This window comes from Lolium rigidum, chromosome 1 (genome assembly GCF_022539505.1).
Source record: "Lolium rigidum isolate FL_2022 chromosome 1, APGP_CSIRO_Lrig_0.1, whole genome shotgun sequence".
Lineage (NCBI taxonomy): Eukaryota > Viridiplantae > Streptophyta > Magnoliopsida > Poales > Poaceae > Lolium > Lolium rigidum.
Window position 1 is genome coordinate 229,897,222 of NC_061508.1, and position 16,772 is coordinate 229,913,993.

The following is a 16,772-nucleotide window of genomic DNA, read 5'->3' on the forward strand; positions in this document are numbered from 1 at the left end:
CTTCTTTATGCATTTAAGTTCTACATTGTGCTGCGCGGATGGTTTTCAATGGCAATGTGCCAACTGCACATGACCAACATGCTGATATGCAAATGTCCACACCTACCGAGGCCTTTGTCCCAACTCAACTTACAAATAGCATCCTAATCTCATTATTTTGTTGCAACTAATGTCCAAGATAAGCTTCTTGGTTACTTGTCAACATCATGAATACATTACATGTTAGAGCTAGACATCCCTTTCTGCATTGTACGCCCCTTATATCTGGATTGACTTCCAGTGGCAATGTGCATGATTGCAGAGGCTCAAACTGCTATTAGCTACCAAAAATGGCAAACCAGCGAAAGTGCATATTTCAACTCACTCATTGGCATGGATAACATCTTTGTCCTGCTACTTTAAGAGCAGTTTCTTGTAGTAGTACCTGATGAGTCAGTTTTCATCATGGATCTTTCTTTTGTACCAATCATGTTCTTGATTACAACCTGTAAAACTTTATTCCTTTTTGGCAAAGTAGCATGTGGAGTCCAGCTCCTATATAATCATAGGGTTAAGACAATAAAAGGCTATCGAACAGAACAAATAACAATACAAGGCGAGGTTTCTGATTGGCAACCCCAACAGGTAAGTGACCTTAGCAGTGATCTGTACCCATACTATATGTTATTATTATCCTTAATTTAAGGGAACAAAAAGGACAGCATTATTTAACTACGCTGACACACAAGAATTAAAAAAGGGGATTATTTTGTTTAACAATAAGACCCACTGTTGCACATGTTTGAGTGATTGAGTTCTATAAAGCAAAGCTGAGGATCAGAGCCAAGCAATGCAGGTGTTCTAGAGTGGACGCATTTAGATCCAGGTACTGTTGTTCTCCTCGCTTTGTTAGTTATCTGTAGTTGCTTGAAAGTTGAATGTTGGACCACATGATTTTAATCGATTATTTCCTACTCAAAATGGTTCTATTTTCTTGGAGAAGGGAAATGGTTAGTTTGAATACAGAGATATTTGTGCAAATGAAATCTGAGGTGTCAGTGTTTTTCGCATTTTGATTCTTTGAAATCCCAAACTTTCATCACAATATTCATTATCTGTTACACAATGATCTCCAAATAGATATTGTCATGAAACAAGATATGCCTACAAAACTTATCATAGATCAGTAAACTGGATCTTGATTCAGGCCCTTTTCAATGTAGGAGGCTTATCTTCGGCTATTTCTGTTCTAACTGTGCATGCCTTCTTTACAGAGAAAGAACAGTATAGCTCAACCCAAACAATATCCATACCAAGATGGGAACTTCAGAGTTAGAGCAAACAGATGTAAGGGCAGGGTTTTTTTTTTATCAAGGCTCTTCTTTACACATGCTTCAATCCGTAATGTCTTTGCCACAGTAAACTAGCATGATACTAATGTTCCTTAACTTTAGACGCACTCACAAATCAATTGTGTACAACCAGCGACAAGAACTTGGCAAAGGAAATTTGATGACGAAGGAAAGAAGATTGAAATGTTTAGCATGACCATGCATGATGTGGTATCAATTGTAAGTATTTGAACATACTCTATATCTCCAAGATTTCTGTGTGAGTATATTTTGAAGAATGTGACCCTTTTGTGCGCCTTTTTCTTAACGTACTAATTAGTAAACTTAAACCACATCTCACACCTCCTGGTCGACGCTACACAAGGAGACATTGTGTTTGGAGGTCGGATGTGGTTAAAGTTTGAAAACTTATTCGTTTGAAAAATGAGGCAAAAATGGTTCAAAAGCATCGAAAGAATACTCTGTTTGAGGGCCTTCACCAAGTGTTTCATTAAGAAAAACCTGTCACTGTTGCTAATGATATCTGCTGCAAATGGTATGCCCAGTCATATCATCAACTGACAGGTCGAAGAACATTATTTTTGTGCGTTGAGTACTAAGTATACGTATGTTACTTCATTTGTGGACTTAACGCTAACCACTTCTGGTGGTACTGCAGATACCCATGATTCTCAAGGGAGTGATGATAAATGCCGAAGAAAAGGGAAAAGGCCGAGTAAGTGTTGAACATTTATAAAATACATCAATCGTCATTCTTCTTACTTCAAGCATTGAAGTAAATTTACTCTGCCTTGTCACCGAACTTAACAAACAATTCTTCACCTGTGAAGGATACAATCTATGATATCTTCAGGAAATGGAATGTCAACTGCTGCCGTGGCCTACCCCTTGGTGGGATAGGGTAAATACTTTGGCCTTTTCTCTGCAGATTCTAAATTAATTAACCTCCATATACATCAGGAGGAATAAGCTTTGCTGTCACATTTAACCTTGCCTTGGTGATTTTAACTCGGATATGTTCCTCTAGCTGATTATACTTTGGATGATACAGTTCTGTTCTCAAAACATATCATGTTATCAGTGCAGGAAGCATCGGGAGAAGCTACAGAGGGTATTTTCAGCATTTTCAGATATTCCCAGCATTATATGAAGAAAAGCTTATCCTTGCAAATCAGTTTTCAGTAACTATACTTTACTCTTCCATTTCCTGATTTGCAATGCCTCTTGTCACTCTTAACTGTAAAGAAACATCTAATTAGTGATTACCACTATTCACTTGTCTAGGCTTTTATTTCACGTCCCAACGGAAAGAGCTACTCCACAGTGTTGTCCGCACCCAGTGCTGATGACCTCAAGTAAGCTTTGAATCTCAACAATCTTATTTCTGACCACTCATCCAGAGATTTCGTTCATTATGCATACTTGCAGGGGAGTTGATAAGGCCGCTATCGGATCTTGGGACTGGAAACTTAAGGAGAAGAATTGCACTTACCATGCCTTGTTTCCAAGATCTTGGACAGTATATGATGGTAATTTACTGCAATAAAGTTCCATATGCAGTTTTATCTCTTATCTGATAGATACATGTCAGTTATCTGAAGAAGTTATCACGTACACCATTACTGATTAAGATAACACAATTGCAACGTAGGCGAACCTGACCCTGAAATCAAAATCACCTGCCGTCAGATATCACCATTCCTCCCTCACAACTACAGGGAGAGCAGCTTCCCTGTTGCAGTTTTCACCTTTACGGTATAGCTTCTACTATTTTTTTCTTTATCTGCTGCAAATGTAATTGATGCTAATTGAGATACTCCTTCTTTTACTTCTGCTGCCGAGTTTTACAGGTGCATAATTCTGGGAGCACAGCTGCGGATGTAACTTTACTCTTCACATGGGCTGTAAGTTTAAGCCAAACATTTTACTCTTTCAATGAAAAGATAAAGCATCTTCGAGTGAATAACTGACCTTTCTTTTTTTATCTAGAATTCTGTTGGTGGGCAATCAGAGCTGACAGGAAATCACACCAACTCTAAGATGATGTAATGAACGTCAAATATCGTCTGTCTTTTGTTTCGTCACAAATTCTATTTCATGCCATTTGCATCAATCTCCCTGACAACCTTAATTATTTTCTTTCCATTGTACTCTTTGTTCTTGCACAGAGAGCGTGATGGTGTGCATGGGGTTCTTCTCCATCACAGGTATGTTAAATAGTTCATTGTGCAGAACTTCAAATGATAAAGACTCTAATGTAACAGTGAACTTGAGATGACACAAATGTAGGACTGCGGATGGGCACCCACCAGTGACATTTGCAATCGCATCTCAAGAAACAGAGGACATCCGTGTCACAGACTGCCCTTTCTTCACGATGGGATCTTCCAACTCCGGCGACTTCACGGCGAAGAACATGTGGGAGGAGATCAAGAAGGTACTATTTACAGCATATGCACAACCTTTAACACGTGTCAGCATCCACCCAGTTCGTTCGCAACTTGCGCCAATGTTCTCTGAACATGTAATATTCTGATCATTGCACATCTGCTGCACATAGCATGGTTCCTTCAACGAAGCCCGCACCGACAAAGGGCCAAGGGTGTCGAAGCCTGGATCATCCATTGGAGCAGCTGTTGCGTCAGCAACCACGGTGCCAGCTGGGGGAACCCGCGTGGTGTCCTTTGCGGTGTCGTGGTCCTGCCCCGAGGTCAAGTTCCCAGACCGGAAAACGTATCACAGGTGATGTGCCTGCATATTTGCTGAATCTGCATGGTTTACTAGTATTAGCTATTTTTCCTTGTCGCTGACATGGTATTCTGGAACAGGAGGTACACCAAATTCTATGGCTTCAATCGAGATGCAGCTGCAGAGAGCTTGGCTCATGATGCCCTTCTTGGTAAGATCTGTTGACTGTTAGACACAGGGGAAAAAAGCGCTGTTGCAGAATTCTGATGCTCATATGCTATTCCTTCTCTCAATGTAGAACACATGGATTGGGAGTCTAAAATTGAAGAGTGGCAGAGACCTATTCTGCAAGACAAAAGGCTGCCTGAATGGTAATCATTTCGTACTACTCTCTTCAGAGTTTTCTCCAGAGTCTTCCAGGGTATAAAATCACTAGGCAAGAAGTAATTTATAGACTTAGTACCTAAACTGATTGGTGCTAAAAAAAAATTGGTATTGATATTGTAATCTTGACACCATATGCCTCTAATCTTTAACAACTAATGTCATAACTGTCTTCAGGTATCCGATTGCACTGTTCAACGAACTTTACTATCTGAATGCTGGAGGCACCATATGGACAGGTGATTGCGAATTTGCGGATCTCCTCTCAGCAACGTTCTGATCTCTTATACTACAAATTTCCTAGAATGGAACTGACCATACATCTCTATGACAAGGGACGCAGATGGGCTGCCTCCAAAGATCAGCGTTGCCTCATCCGGGACGGGGACTGAGCCATTCTCCCTTGACGTGTTCCACACAGACCTTCAGGGCACCGCCACCGGCACGAGCAAGACCACGGCGGATGGCGTCCTGCGTGAGATGACATCCGTGACGGAGAATCTGCACTCGGCCGCAGCATTTGGTGCAGCACTGCTGGGTGACAGCGAGGAGAATGTGGGGCAGTTCTTGTACCTGGAGGGGATGGAGTACCACATGTGGAACACCTACGAGGTCCACTTCTATGCCTCCTTTGCGCTGCTCTCTCTCTTCCCGAAGATCGAACTCAGCCTCCAGCGGGACTTTGCTAGGGCCGTCCTCCTCCACGACCCCCGCCCTATGCGCACCCTAAACGGGAAGACCGTGTCACGCAAGGTATGCGAGTGCGGTGGCGCCATTTATTATTTCCTGCCATTTTTTTTATTGAGAAAAACAGTGGGAGAGTTTCACCTGACGACCTTCACCTGAACAAAACAATGTGCAGGTTCTTGGATCGGTGCCGCACGACATGGGGCTGAATGACCCGTGGTTTGAGCTGAACGCTTACATGATCCATGACCCGTCGCGCTGGAAGGATCTCAACCCGAAGTTTGTGCTGCAGATTTACCGGGACGTTGTCGCAACAGGCAACGTTGGCTTTGCTAGGGCGACGTGGCCGGCAGTGTACCTGGCCATGGCCTACATGGACCAGTTTGACCGGGACCGGGATGGCATGATCGAGAACGAGGGCCGCCCTGACCAGACATACGACCTATGGTCCGTGTCCGGAGTAAGCGCCTACACCGGCGGGATCTGGGTCGTGGCGCTGCAGGCCGCTGCGGCCATGGCACGCATCGTCGGTGATGGAGACACCGAGTGCTACTTCCGCGCGCGGCACCAAAGGGCGAAGCGCGTGTACAATGACGAGCTCTGGAACGGCACCTACTTCAACTACGACAACAGCGGTGGCAAGACTAGCTCCTCCATCCAGGCAGACCAGCTCGCCGGGCAATGGTATGCTCACGTGTGCGGCCTGGAGCCGGTCGTGGAGGAGGAGAAGGCCCGGAGCGCGCTGGGGACGGTGCTCGACTACAACGTCATGCGGGTGAAGGGTGGGACAGTCGGGGCGGTGAACGGGATGCGGCCGGACGGCACCATCGACATGTCGTCGACGCAGTCCAAGGAGATATGGTCGGGCACCACCTACGCCGTCGCGGCCGGCATGATCCACGAGGGCATGCTGGAGGCCGCGTTCCGAACGGCCAAGGGTGTTCACGACGCCAGCTGGTCCAAAGATGGCTTCGGGTCAGTACACCGAACCGCGCCTGAAAACTGAAATGAACCCCATGACGAGTGACTGACAGTGAGTAAATCTAACTAATATGCAGGTATGCGTTCCAGACGACGGAGGCATGGACGGCGGAGGGTGGCTACCGTGGGCTACACTACATGCGGCCCCTCTCTGTCTGGGCTATGCAGTGGGCGTTGTCGCCGCCGGAGCTCCACGAGGACCTCGGGCCGCTGTCCTCACCTGGGGATGCCTCCATTGGGCAGGAGAAGTTTGAGAAGGTGGCGAGCATGCTGAGGCTTCCTGAGGAAGTTGAACACGAGGGATTCCTCCGGGCTCTATGCCATATTATCCGGCAGTTGGTGTTCCCAGCATGATTCTTGGAGTGCAAGCGTGCAACTCAACAAGTCTGAAAGGGTGATGTTTTTCTTTTGCAGGGCATGAAAGAATGATGGTAGTTTCACGAATAAATCCATCGGTCAATGAACAGAAATGGGCGTGAGGGGTGCCGTTGGAGTGTTCTTGGTCCTCCAGAATAAAAGATTGGTTCTTTTACCGTTGGGATGATACTATCGCTTTGCCATGCCTCCTTTACCTGGACATACAAGTTCTTTTCTACATGATTTACATCCATTTGTATGTGCGGCTGAAGATATAACCTGTGTGGCTGTGTTGATTCATGACAGAGAAGATGTGTCTAAGTCTTGTCACAAACAGAGGCCCAAGTGATTGACCAAATCAGCCCCATAAGTTCCTTTGAAAGTCTAAATTTTCTTCATTAAGTCAAGATCTTTGCGTGGCTGTTCTGGTAGCATGTAGATTGGACCAACCCACCACGGATAATTCAATCTGAATATAAACTGCTCGGTGCTCCTAAATTTTGGTCCTGCAATACACCTCAAAGTGTGGATCAACTTTTCTACTGTACTAGAATGTATGGAGTATGGACATTATACTCGCTCAGTATGTCCTGGGGCTTGACTGGATACCGCACAGGGGAAGGTTGTCAGCCTGGTTATTTTGAGCAAACAAATTGGTGGTGTAAAAAAACTGTTCTTCTTTTGGAAGAAGTTTTTTCTGGAAAAAGGCGATGTTTTGACAGTTAAGCCCCGGTTGGATTCAAAGTTTTTTAAAAAGCTATTTTGGAAATAGTTTCTGAAAAACTACAGTTTCAAATGATTTCAGTTGTTTGGATCAAATAAATATTGTAGTTACGAGTAGTAAAATTACGGGTAAGGGTGTGCAAAAAACTGAAACCGTGGAAACGGCGGGTGGGAGATAATTCATTTCTTTTCACAAATTCAATCCTCACTTCCAAGGTAGTACAGAAACGGTGGAACTGTTTTCTTGCACACTTACTTACAGTATTCAAGATACCGTGGTAATCTGAAATAAACACGTCATCGACTGAACTTGTTTCCCGATCGGCCTGTAGTGATGTTGCCTGTTCCGTCCGAGAGCTTGATGGTATGATCACGATCTTTCATGGTGCTTTAGGTGGAGCCGAGGAGGAGAGAAGGAGGCGTTGGGGATGAAAAGACGCAGCAAGGCGGAGCAGCCCAGATAGGAGACGCTGTTCAGGAGAGAAGGCTATAGAAAGAAGAGCTCGAGCACCGCAGGTGAGGCCTGTCTCTACTTGCACATGAAGGTGCGATGCAGCCCCTTCCGGCTCTGATCGTCACTCCTGTGATGCCTAATGTGCTGGGTGAAGTAGGCATGGGATGACAGGGGAATGCCGATCGGCTCCTCTTTAAAGCCGACACTCATTCAAATCCATGATGTTTCCGAACGTCTTCAGTGACGATCTTCGGAATTCAGTGGGATAATATCACTTAAAATTGAGCTCCGAGAGGCATCACTTCGATCTATATCTTCTAGCTAATATGGCGTTGTGCGAGGCCTTGAAGAGTGTGATTGTCCGTCCAGTTGCAATTTGAGTTCAAAATGCTCTATTAAGTAGAGCAAAGAGCAATTGCCACACTAGAATATGTAATATACGTGTACTTGCATTCCATGCCTATTGGTTCTAATGTTGCAGTTTAGTCTGATGAGTATTAAATTACCTAAGAGCGTCATAGCATGATTCCAAGAAACATATTTCCATAACAGAAACGATTGCATCAGCAAGCAAAGTGCAGACAAAGCGAACTGAAAAGATATCCAGAAATTACAGTTATAACCTAACAAGGTTCTCTTCTCAGCTGAATAGGAAGTTCAAAGCTGTGGTAACCATCTACTAGGTACTACAGAGATGCAGCAGAACAATTATACGCCTGGAGCTTACAGTTCACGACAGAGGATGGTGCTCAAGAGACAAAACATGGCGTTCAATTGCATCTTGCTATCAGCCGGGCTTCAGAAACTGAACTCATGCAGTCCACTGCCCGCCGTATCCAGCAGCAGCGGCAGGCTGCGGTGACACGCCCTTTGCAACAGCAGGCTGTGGATTCGCAGGGGGTGCAGCATAACCGCTTTGAGCAGCGGCTGGTGGTGGCGCTGACTGATCATAACTTGGCGGATTTGCAGGTGGCTGGGTGTATCCTGCCTGACCATATCCAGGCTGCCCAGTTGCTGGTGCAGCAGCATATCCCGACTGTGGGTAGGCAGCATTGGCATAGTTGGGATCAGCTGGAGCTGCCTGGTACCCGTAGTTGGCACTGTTTTGAGCTGATTGATCGCCACCATATGCAGGTTGTGATGGAGGATACTGTGCATAGCCACCTTGCTGACTGTACCCTGGTCCTGCCGGAGCACTCTGACCATACGTTGCCGGCGCTTGACTACCCTGCTGTGGGTAACCCTGTTGAGCATACCCATCAGGTCCGGTTGCTGGGTATGTCTGACCATAAGCAGGAGGTTGCTGAGCTGGTGGAGCATAAGACGCAGGAGGTGGCGCCTGGTAAGCACCATCTCCTGCAGGAGCGCCGCCTCTGGGTGGCCATTGTGCAGGTCCACCATATGGAGGTCTGGCATAAGGATCTGGCTGTTGAGGGTAGCCTTGCTGTGGACCCGCTGGTGGCTGCCCATAGTACTGGGTTGGTGCAGGAGCGCTGTATCTAGGATCACCATATCCAGGGCCATAGTTCTGTGGAGGTCCAGACTGCGGATACGGAGGTTGTCCATAGCTTGGAGCTGATGGTGGCCCATAACTGTTGTAGTTACCTGGTCCAGGAGGGTAGTTTGGTGGCTGGCTTTCATATGGTTGAGATCCATGCTTGTAATAGTCATAACCACCACCCTGGTGTGAAGAATGAGGCGGGGGACCCTGCCTCTGATCCCAGCCCATGCCACCTCTTGGAGGAGGCTGCTGTGGATAGCCACCATAGGGCGGCTGAGAGTATGGCGCATTCTGAGGTGGAGGACCCCTTGGTGGATATCCATACTGCTGTGGCTGAGACCGTGGCCCCCACTGAGAGCCTGCACCATGACTCTGAGGATGGTGATGTTGCGGCCCATAGCCACCAGTCTGAGTTGTATTTCTTGGAAAGGCCTGTTCAAGAAAGGATGTTAAAAACCAGATAATGCAGTTCAAAACCTAACAAAGGGCACTAATACAGAATTGTAGAGGATAACTGCAAGTATGCATAGCAACGGTGTACAACAATAACCTGCATGAACTTGATAGGAACATCAATCAAATGAAGTAGTCTACCAAGAGAAAGATGACAATTAACATCTTTAAACATTTCAATGACTTCTCAGGAGATCTAGAGCGAAAAGATTAACAAGGGGCAATGGCATCTGAACCATGGTACATAATAAACAAATAATGTCAATGAGGAGACACTGATAACACAATGCAAATATCAACAAGATCTTTAGTGCAAATAAGGCAACAAAAGCTTCACAAGTTTAAAGAAACAATGTTTTCAAATATTCAAGAACATGGTGTGATGACATACAAAGCACAACATGATAGCACATGTTAATTGGCCCCAACTTCCTAAAGGGACAGGAATTGCAGTTGTGAGTAACACATCAGAAAACTAAGACAAGTGATGTGAGAAGAAAACACAGTTTTCAGCTATAGAGGAAGCGGTTCTATAGACAAGAGTCGCAAACAATTTAGTTTAGCAAACCTAGACATGGTGATGCAGTATCCTTGTCATGGCAATGATACATTTGGTGCAGTCTTCCAATGCCGCATTGTTTTTTCTTTCTGTTTCGGCCATAAGCAACCTTACCAGTTAACCCAACTACAAAACACATGCAAGGGCAAGGGATAATGATCAAATATCCCTCATCTGTGCATGCAATGGATGAAGGAGATGACCCCATCAGGAAAGCCTAGCTGAATCTGCATTAGGACACCCAGCCAACTCCAAATTGGCACCTTCAACAAAAGATAATTCATGGAAACTGGAAGGGACAGAACCTGATGTGTCAGCTATGACTTCTGATGTAGGAAACAGAATCGGATCTTTATCTAGCAGTTAGCAAGAAGCTAATTGGCCAAACCATGTGTACAGAGTAATTGCAAAGCCAAAGACAAGGATCATGCTAAAGCATTCAGCAAATGGAGCATGCGCTATACTTTCGGTTAAATATTCCCATGTTTATGGTGAGTTACGAACACCACTGTGAATTCAATTAATACACCAAGTTTAATAAGTCTTAATATGAACTGCAAAAATTGTGAAGTAGTTACACTACAAACTACTTTCATTATTACCTGTAACTTGGAACATTTTTTGAGATTCAATTTTATTTCCATACAATTGGTGACGTACATTATGTCATGAAAATCACAGTAGCTAGATGAGCCAGTGTTGAGCACAATACAATTTAATCATGGTACGCAGAGATATCAATGAGAAATAAAAATACAATATTAAATATTTGAGGGTTATTGGTGATGCTCTAATAACAAATATCCCCACAAAAAATGATGTGGGTGAAACTACTACAAATCCTAAAAAGCGGTGGCATGCCACTGACTGATTGATCGATCAAGGAAAATAGAGCAAACAATGGACTTACCTTCCAGTCCAATTATGCACTCCTATAATTCAAGACTGATAGTCCATTGTAGAAAACACAGATTAGTCTATAATCATTCAGTTTCCATGATGGGGAAAAAATCCAACACCCCGAAACATGATCAACTGACAGAATATTTCCCACATTGTTTTCAAATGAAGAATGCATTTTTGCTAAAGTGTTCTCATACACAACCAACCTTAGGTCAGGTATACTAGATGTGGAGGTGGTATGAATACAGCGACAACTAGGACAGATTTTCAGTTATGTATACAAAAAAACATGTTTTACAACAATAACCAACCAAATGAATAACCTCCAAACATCACCAGTTTTATTAATTAATAAGTCAATCCAAATTGACAAATAAGTTAAAAGGTACAAAAGAGAACAAAATAGATCCCCTTTATTAGTAGTATATAGCACAGTGAATAACATATAATTAACGAAAATTGTACCACAGCCCAAAGATATGTGTAACGACCAGACCAAGGTAGCAATAAAATACACAGGCAGTACCTCATGATATGATTTTATATCATATAACATAAATACACAAACTTCATAACACTAAGTTGGTCACAGCAGGAAGGTAAGAGTGGTAAGCATCCTAAAGTTGATCGCAACACAAATGGACATGGTCAATTGACAAGCATGTAGCATACTGAGTTGATCACAGCACAGATGGATGAATAAACATAAAGCAGAATCATATCACCCTCTAGCATCAGTGACTTCATCGCAGCAAAATAATTGAACAACAAAAAGCACAGAGCAGGATCACATCACCTGATTCATAGCTTGTTTAATCAGTTCTTTTGCAGCTTCTATCTGCTTCTTATTGCCAGTAACACGCACAGTCCTTTCGGTTAATGTAGTACCGGCAGGAGGATGTTGAGGAATTAACTACAAAAACATTTATTGCCAACCTCAAACCTTGGATAACATAAGCTACAATTGTTAATAATGCCAACATGACACTCAAGTTATCTACCTGGATTCGAGCACCCGATCTAGTTTGCAGGTTTTTTATTGTCTCGCCACCTTTTCCAATAATTAAACCAACCTAGCAAATAATTAAGTCGGTTAAGCAAATGAAATAGTTTGACTCCTCACAAACATTGAAACCTAACCTTATTATCAGGGACAAGCATCTCAAACTGTTCTGAACCTGACTGTCCAGACCCAAAACCCTTGGCTATCAAGGCAGGGGAACCACCAGCCTCAGCCTGGAACAGATGCATTGGAGCAAGCATTAGCAATGTAACTTCCATTAACAGAAATAAAGCTTAAGTCAACAACTAACAAGCACCATATATGTTTAGCATACCTCAGCTATAACGCTCTTAATAAGCTGCTCAGCCTTGTTAATACTTTCAAGAGTTCCAACCAGTTCCACTGGACGAGTAACAGCCTCTGCAGAAACATCTGCATCCTTTGTGATTTGGATCTTGGCGCCTGAGCTCACTTGCAGGTTTCTGATCGTTTCACCAGCTTTTCCTATCAGAACACCGACCTGCACGAATTTCCAGAATAAGAATAAAACGTTACATTCCGGTTCACACGTGTTCTTATCTGTGTTTGATGCTATCTATCTATGTTTCTCTTAAGTTTCGCACGGAGTATATTATCAACATCAACCGTACCTTGGTATTGGGCACCTCAATTAGCCGTGTAGTCTCCTGCACCACACCGGTTGCATCACCTCCTTGCTGCTGCAGCGGTGCTTCAGTCACGGTGTCTGCTGCGGCCTCCAGCGGCTTGTCCTCGGAGCCTGCCTGCAAGCCCGCATCAGGAGCAGCCTTGCCGTTCTCGGCATCTGCCACCCCTTGAGCAGCCGCAGGGGCTTGCTCCTCAGGCTTATCGGAGGCCTCAACGTTTTCCGCATCTGGTCCCAACAGAGACAATGACCGGATCAGGACAGACCAACCCGAGCTTAAAACAATCCGACCACGATTGACAAGCCAGCCTCATCACCGAGACACTAAACCCTAGGTCAGATAGAGGGATTCACCTGCCCCGTCGCCGTCCACGCGAGGCCGCTTGGCGTCCTCCGCGTCGCCGTTCGCCTCCGCGCCCGCATCGACCTCGTCGAGCTTCCTCTTGTGGTCGCCTTCACCCTCGGCAGCCTCCGGGGCGGTCTCTTCCAGCGCGGGGACGGCAGGCTCGGATGCGGCGGCGTCGGCGGAGAGGCCTGCGGCTGGGGCCTGCGCCTCGGGCGCTACCTCCGGCGGCGGCGCCGTCGCGTCGGAGTCCGCCATGGGGATTAGGGTTTGAGGGTTTTCGCCTCGTGTCTGTTCTGGTTGGGGAGGCGGATGTGCGAGAGAGGGAGCCCGTGTCCTGGCCTGGCTGGTCATATAAGGCGTGGCCACGGCGTATTTTCGCTAGAGCTTTTACGCGCACCGTGTAGAGAAACGTATTTCTTGAAAGTTCGCAAGCCGATCATCAAAGCGTATACGTCGGCATCCGCTCTTTCACTTTGCATTTGCATGTTAAGTAAGTTTTAGAGGCGTAAAAACCAACATTGTTCAGTTTATCATCTTCTTAGCCAGAATAAGTCACATCGAACTGCAGAACGTCTGTAGAACGATAGAGGGAGAAGAGATTGCGGAATATGATGGATGTATTATTGAGCCTCATGGGCGAGTATATATAGGCGTACAGGGATCATCTTGGAGTGCAAGACAAGACACAAGATCTATCTCTATCCTAGACTACCTAAACCGTACGTATACCAAATATATCTCTAACACTCCCCCGCAGTTGTAGCGGTAGTGACGTGAACAACAGTAGCGTCGCGGACGGTCGGACCGGAGATAAACCGAAGTGGACCCCGGAAGGCCGACACTCCCCGCAGCCGTAGCGGGAGCGTCGTGGACGGAGTTGCGTCGCGGATGCTTGGACCGTAGAGGAAGCTGGTGAGGCACAGGCGAGGTGGTAGCCCTTATGCCGATGTCGAGGAGCCGAGAGCGTTGGGTGGTGCAACCTTGGTCGTGGTAGCCGCGCGAGGGATGCCGTGGTCGATGTCGTCGTCGGGTGCCGGTGTCGAGGTAGCCGCACATGAAGCCGCAAGCGCATAGTGCGCGAGGAGAGTGACGGAGACGCGTCGAGGCGGTCGTGGAGATGGTCGATGCCGAGTCGAGGCGGTCCGAGCCGTCGAGGACGAGGCGCGGCCCTAGTTTTGCCGTAACCGGGCGCACGTCGGAGACGAAGGCATACTTCGGTTGTGCCAGAACCGAGTACACATAGAAGAAGTCGGTGACGCGGTCGAGGCAGTCGTAGAGGCGATGCCGAAGAAGACGTTGTCGAAGCCGATGAAGACGAGACGTCCGACGCGAGTTTGCTAGACTCGGGAACGTGTCGGGGACGAAGGCACTTCCGGTGTTGCCAGTACCGGGCATGCGAGGGTAGGGAACATTACAAAGTGCGCGCCATGTCGGAGTAGACTAGTAGAGGAGGTCTCGACGACGTGTGTCGGAGTAGAGTAGCAGGTGACGTAGTCGGGGAAGAGGCGAGGACGCTGGCGGCGAAGCTGTAGTGTACGAAGACGTAGAAGGCGGCGAACCCAGCGGTGACCAGGGGTGGTCAAGTTGGACGCCTAGACGGGCGTTGCGGTGGTCGGCGAGCCCGGCGCGACTCGAAGAGGTTGGCGAGCCCGGCCGGCGACACGGGGTGGGGCGCGGCGGCGGTACACGAAGTAGGCGAGGAAGACCCGGCCGGCGTGACGAAGACCATGCGCGGATGGAGGCGACCCGCGCCGAAGGGGCGGCGCCGTGGTGGCCTCGGACATCGACGCGCGGGGACGGCGAGGGCGACCGCGTGCGGCGACGCCACGGCCCGAGGGGCCGGCGTAGGCTGCAGTGGCGCGAGTCGGTGCAGCGGCGGGACGCCACCGGCGATGTACGCGCCTCGAAGGCGCGTCGTTGGCTAGCGGCGTGGACCAAAGGCGGCGGCGCTGCGACCCGAAGGGGCGACGCAGCGGCAGCCCGTAGCTCGATCGGTGGTAGGCGCGTGCTCGGGGACGTGCTTGGCGGAGACGTGCGCGCGGTCGGTTGATCGGACCGACGGCGGCGCTCGTACGCGCCATGGCGTGGACGACGTGCCGCAGATTGGAGTCGTTGGCGACGTTGTCGGTGATGTCCCGGGCGATGACGGCGAAGACGGACCGGCGATGGAGACCGCGCGGGCGAGACAGCCTCGCTGCGTCGCACGTAGGCGTCCCGTGTGTGACGCGTGCGGCCGTGCCGCGCGGTTGATGAAGATGGCCGGTATAGATCGATGCCGTTGTCGGAGTAGAGGCGCGCGGTGACGGCGGCGGTGGGCGACTCAATCCAATCTATGATCGGTAAACCGAAAGAAAACGCCGGTCGAGCGACCGGCGGAGCAAAAGAAAACCAATCTACGGATTGGAAAAAAAAGACTCGAGGGCAGCGGATCAACGGATCGGCGGACGAACCCTCATACGGGTTGCGCGGCCCCCGGAGTAGATCATGGAGATCGACCTCCCCGGGGGCGGCGCGGAAACTTTGCGGCGGCTAGGTCAAGGAGCGTGCCGCTCTGATACCATGTAGAACGATAGAGGGAGAAGAGATTGCGGAATATGATGGATGTATTATTGAGCCTCATGGGCGAGTATATATAGGCGTACAGGGATCATCTTGGAGTGCAAGACAAGACACAAGATCTATCTCTATCCTAGACTACCTAAACCGTACGTATACCAAATATATCTCTAACAACGTCTACCAACTACTCATCGCATTGTATGATGGAAATGATCTACTTATACTATTGTTGTACAAACCTTCAAATCTACTCTTAAGACAACATCCTTGTAACGCAAAGAGCAAAAAACATCATCACATATATTAAATAATTTGTACAAGAGTAGTCATCTGTTTTGTAGTTGTCAACATTAAATTAATCATCAATGTTTTTGTGTTTTCCTCACAACTTTCTCTTTATCCTACCGTCACCTTTAATGGAGGACATGTCGTCTACTCCCAAAGATGGAGTACTCCTGCCGCACCCTCCAAACTATTGACGTTGGATACAAGTTGTACGTACACGATAGAGTGCCTCAAACCACCATTTGTAAAAATTTGCGAAGACATCTCCTTAAAGTACATAATAGCTCTAGCATCCTCCTTCGGATAGCTACGAGAGGTGCCGCCCACAAGTTTGTGAAAGGATCGTATGCCGCACCTAGAGGGGGGGTGAATAGGTGCTAACCAATTTTTAGTTCTTTTTCAATTTAGGCTTGACACAAAGATAAATTCTCTAGATATGCAACTAAGTGAATTTACCTATATGACAAGATAAGCAACTAAGCAAGATATAGCTACGCAATATAAGAGATAGAATAGGATAGAGGTAACCGAGAGTGGAGCACGCGATGACACGGAGATGATTTCCGTAGTTCCCTTCCTTTGCAAGAAGGTACATCTACGTTTGGAGGAGTGTGGTTGCTACGAAAGCCAAACCAACAGCCACGAAGGCTTCACTCAGATCTCCGGTGAGCAACGCCACGAAGGCCTAGCCCACTTCCACTAAGGGATTTCCTCGAGACGGAAACCGGGCCTTTACAAGGTTCTTGGGGCACACATCCACAACTGAATTGGAGACTCTCAAATCTGTAACAATACAACAATCAACAACAACACATCAACACAAATCAACTAGGGAACCAAACAGGAACACTAGCATGAGATCCCTCAAACAAATGAGGGGGAAATGAAAAACGC

At 47.1% G+C, this 16,772-nt stretch overlaps 2 protein-coding genes across 2 annotated transcripts; one reads left to right on the forward strand and one right to left on the reverse strand.

Annotated features, from left to right (window-relative positions):
* Window positions 1-1,296: 1,296 nt before the first annotated feature.
* Window positions 1,297-6,831, forward strand: LOC124655747 (non-lysosomal glucosylceramidase-like). Its single transcript, XM_047194601.1, has 19 exons — window positions 1,297-1,326; window positions 1,434-1,550; window positions 1,990-2,046; window positions 2,162-2,232; window positions 2,413-2,512; window positions 2,616-2,686; window positions 2,760-2,860; window positions 2,983-3,086; window positions 3,182-3,235; window positions 3,321-3,376; window positions 3,500-3,538; window positions 3,621-3,768; window positions 3,892-4,073; window positions 4,160-4,230; window positions 4,318-4,390; window positions 4,581-4,642; window positions 4,747-5,156; window positions 5,266-6,065; window positions 6,149-6,831. Exons 1-19 carry the CDS (start codon window positions 1,297-1,299, stop codon window positions 6,423-6,425), a joined length of 2,823 nt encoding a protein of 940 aa, XP_047050557.1. The 3' UTR covers window positions 6,426-6,831.
* A 1,300-nt stretch (window positions 6,832-8,131) lies between these two features.
* Window positions 8,132-13,331, reverse strand: LOC124691168 (far upstream element-binding protein 1-like). Its single transcript, XM_047224438.1, has 7 exons — window positions 13,043-13,331; window positions 12,675-12,916; window positions 12,359-12,544; window positions 12,162-12,257; window positions 12,023-12,094; window positions 11,818-11,934; window positions 8,132-9,538 (listed from the first exon to the last, which is right to left on the reverse strand). Exons 1-7 carry the CDS (start codon window positions 13,287-13,289, stop codon window positions 8,417-8,419), a joined length of 2,082 nt encoding a protein of 693 aa, XP_047080394.1. The 5' UTR covers window positions 13,290-13,331; the 3' UTR covers window positions 8,132-8,416.
* Window positions 13,332-16,772: the final 3,441 nt, after the last annotated feature.